Genomic DNA, 3,046 nt, shown 5'->3' on the forward strand with positions numbered 1-3,046 from the left:
ATATATTATTAATTTATTATTTCATTCTCACAATAAAATTACTTGAATAGCAATAGAAACGTTTGTTTTGAAAATAAAATGTTATATAACTAAAGTTTTATTGTAAAATTTTAAACAATTAATTTTTATTAATAAATAATTTGCTTAATATCATTTTAATTGTCTGTCGACTATATATAGGGCAAGAGAATAACTAAGAAATTCTTATATTCGTATCATATATTTATTGAAGAAATCTTTGGTACTCAAAATATTGAATTAATTTAATAGCATTGACGTTAACGTCACTTGGCAGCGATTTTGTGTTTCGCTTACACTTGGCTTTCAATCATACATTCGTGAAAATTATTAGTTGCTGCATCAACATAGATAGAAAATTGTTATATGTTAGTAAAGCTGTGTGTCAAGAAACGACGCGAGATATGAAAACATATAACGCGTACGACTGCGTAGCTTCTCATAAGACTGATTTCAATGACATACGTTATTATCATTAGAAGACATTGTCCTCAAATCTATGAATATCTATACAAATTATCAAATTCAATACATATAATATCATAGAACCAATCTCGTTATTAAAAATATAACCAATCTTGTTATTAAAAAAAAAAAACATTGTTTATGACCAGGTGTATCTCTGACCATGTGTGTATTAAACAGATAATAACGTTCTACAAATAGCGGTCTCGTTCTACGTTAGTATAAAGTGGAATTGTGCTGTGTTGCTGCGTTTAAAGTGAATCACTAGTCTTCGTCCTTGAATCGACGATAAATAGACTGGACATATGTGAAGACGCACTTCCAATCCGGCCGTTGCATCATCACCATGTCTTCGACGTCAAGTAATGGTGCAATTCCAGCGACTTCGCTATAAAAAAAAAAAAAAAATAAAACGAGAAAAAGAGCTCTCAATTATTCATGAACGAAAAGAATAACTATGTCAAATGGATTAAATTCTTCAAACAGATATGATAGCATTGATATGAAAGAAGAAATTAAGATCTCTTACTCGGCTTTTGTAAAAGCAAGTTCGAAGTTTTTCCTGCGATTTTCCGGACGTAAAGAGTTATAATCAAAAGCATTCGGTCTAAAGTGATGTATTAACGCACAGAATGCTAAACCATTGTTCCAGCTTGTCGAGAAATTTTCAAGTTGTACATTCTGAAACGAAAAGAAATAGAGTGTATTATGTATGTATGTATGTATTTTATTTATTGTCATTTGATGTTATATTATAGCTATTTTCTCACAAACACAAGAATGTTGTAATTTTGTTATTCAGTCGATAGTATTTTATAGTATTTTATACATAAACGTATATATATGGAACATTCTTTGTCAAATATGACACCCTCCCCTGTCCAGAAATTGGGACAACCAAAAAATTTCTTTTTGGGCTCATTTTATAGCTATATATATGTACTTGTATCTAAACCCTAACTTTTTTAAAAAACCAATATGACGGACCCAATACAGCAGTCAAAGTGTAAGGAAAACAAACTATAAATAGTAAAATCACTAATTAAAACCGATTGCTATTTTTATAAAATCTAATATTAGTGTTTTTTCAGTCGCTGATAACGAGTTTGTAATCAGTATATTAAATTTTAAAGTGATCCAATATGGCGGCTAAATTCTACGAAAATGGTGAAAAATAATTATATAGTTAACTGAGACTTACACTGTAAGTTCAATGTTCATTAAATTCATTTGCAGCGTTTCTTCAATCGCTGATTTTAAATTTATGATGACAGTGTCACATTTCAATATGATGGCCAAGATTTACGGAAAAGATTTCACAATTGCAAAATTCTGAATTAAAAGTAACGACTAGTTCTAATTTTTATGAAAATTAGTATTACAGTGTATCGCTAGTCAAAAATCTGCAATCCGAATATCAAACTTCAAAATGATTGGAGCCAATATGGCGGCTAAATGTTGCGAAAACGCTTAATAATATGATTAAACTTCATAATCTCGGTTCCATTACTTCGTATTTTCTGAAGAAAATACCATAATACTAATTTTCAATAAAAAGCGATTGAAGAAACGCTGCAAATGAATTTAATGAACATTGAACTTACAGTGTAAGTCTCAGTTAACTATATAATTATTTTTCACCATTTTCGTAGAATTTAGCCGCCATATTGGATCACTTTAAAATTTAATATACTGATTACAAACTCGTTATCAGCGAAAATTAGAACTAGTCGTTACTTTTAATTCAGAATTTCGCAATTATTAAATCGTCTTGGCCACCATATTGAATCAGTCATATTGAAATTTGTCATCATAGATTTAAAATCAGTGATTGAAGAAACACAACACTGAAATTAATGAACATTGAACCTACAGTGTAAGTCTCAGTTAACAATATCATTATTTTTTACCATTTTCGTACCATTTAGTCGCCATTTAATCGCCATATTGGATCCGACTACTTTGAAATTTGATATGTTGATTACAAATTCGTTATCAGCAACTAGAAAAACATTATAATACTAGATTTCCTGAAAATAGCAACCGGTTAAAATACATTTTTATTAGTGATTTCACTATTTATAATTCGTTTTCCTTAGATTTTGACCGCCGTATTCCCTTATAGAAATATCATACTAAGAATCATTGATAATTACTTATTTTCAGTATTAAAAATACTGGATAATAAGTAATTGTCAATGATTCTTAGTATGATATTTCTATAAGAGTTGGGTCCGTCATATTGTTTTTTTAAAGAGGCCAAGGTTTAAACAAAAGCACATTTATATAGCTATAAAATAAGCCCAAGAAAAAAATCTTTTGGTTGCCCCAAATTTTGGACAGGGGGTGTCAGATTTGACAAAGAATGCCCCATGTATATATATATATACAGGGTGTTCGGAAAGTACCGGGACGCCCGAATATCAGGAAAAATATAAGTTTTACAAAAAAATGTTTCAGACAAAAGTTGTGGCGTTTAAAAAGATGTATTTACTGATCACATCAGTTTGACCTTGGGTTGCGTAGCGAAGGTCAGGTCAAGGTCACATTAATTTTTTTAAAT

The 3,046-nt window shown here is 29.8% G+C and overlaps 1 protein-coding gene across 1 annotated transcript in view; it reads right to left on the reverse strand.

Annotated features, from left to right (window-relative positions):
• Positions 1-201: 201 nt before the first annotated feature.
• The window catches only part of LOC116851695 (smoothelin-like protein 2), a gene marked incomplete at its 5' end in the record, with an annotated part of 5,530 nt that continues 2,685 nt past the window's right edge, over positions 202-3,046 (reverse strand). The window contains 2 exons of the mRNA XM_032831370.1: positions 202-871; positions 1,013-1,164. Of these exons, the coding sequence (XP_032687261.1) occupies positions 748-871; positions 1,013-1,164 (276 nt within the window). The remainder of the gene's footprint in view (positions 872-1,012; positions 1,165-3,046) is intronic.

This window comes from Odontomachus brunneus, unplaced genomic scaffold (assembly GCF_010583005.1).
Source record: "Odontomachus brunneus isolate Ranch 3 - 2012 unplaced genomic scaffold, Obru_v1 Obru_scaffold_187, whole genome shotgun sequence".
Taxonomy (NCBI): domain Eukaryota; kingdom Metazoa; phylum Arthropoda; class Insecta; order Hymenoptera; family Formicidae; genus Odontomachus; species Odontomachus brunneus.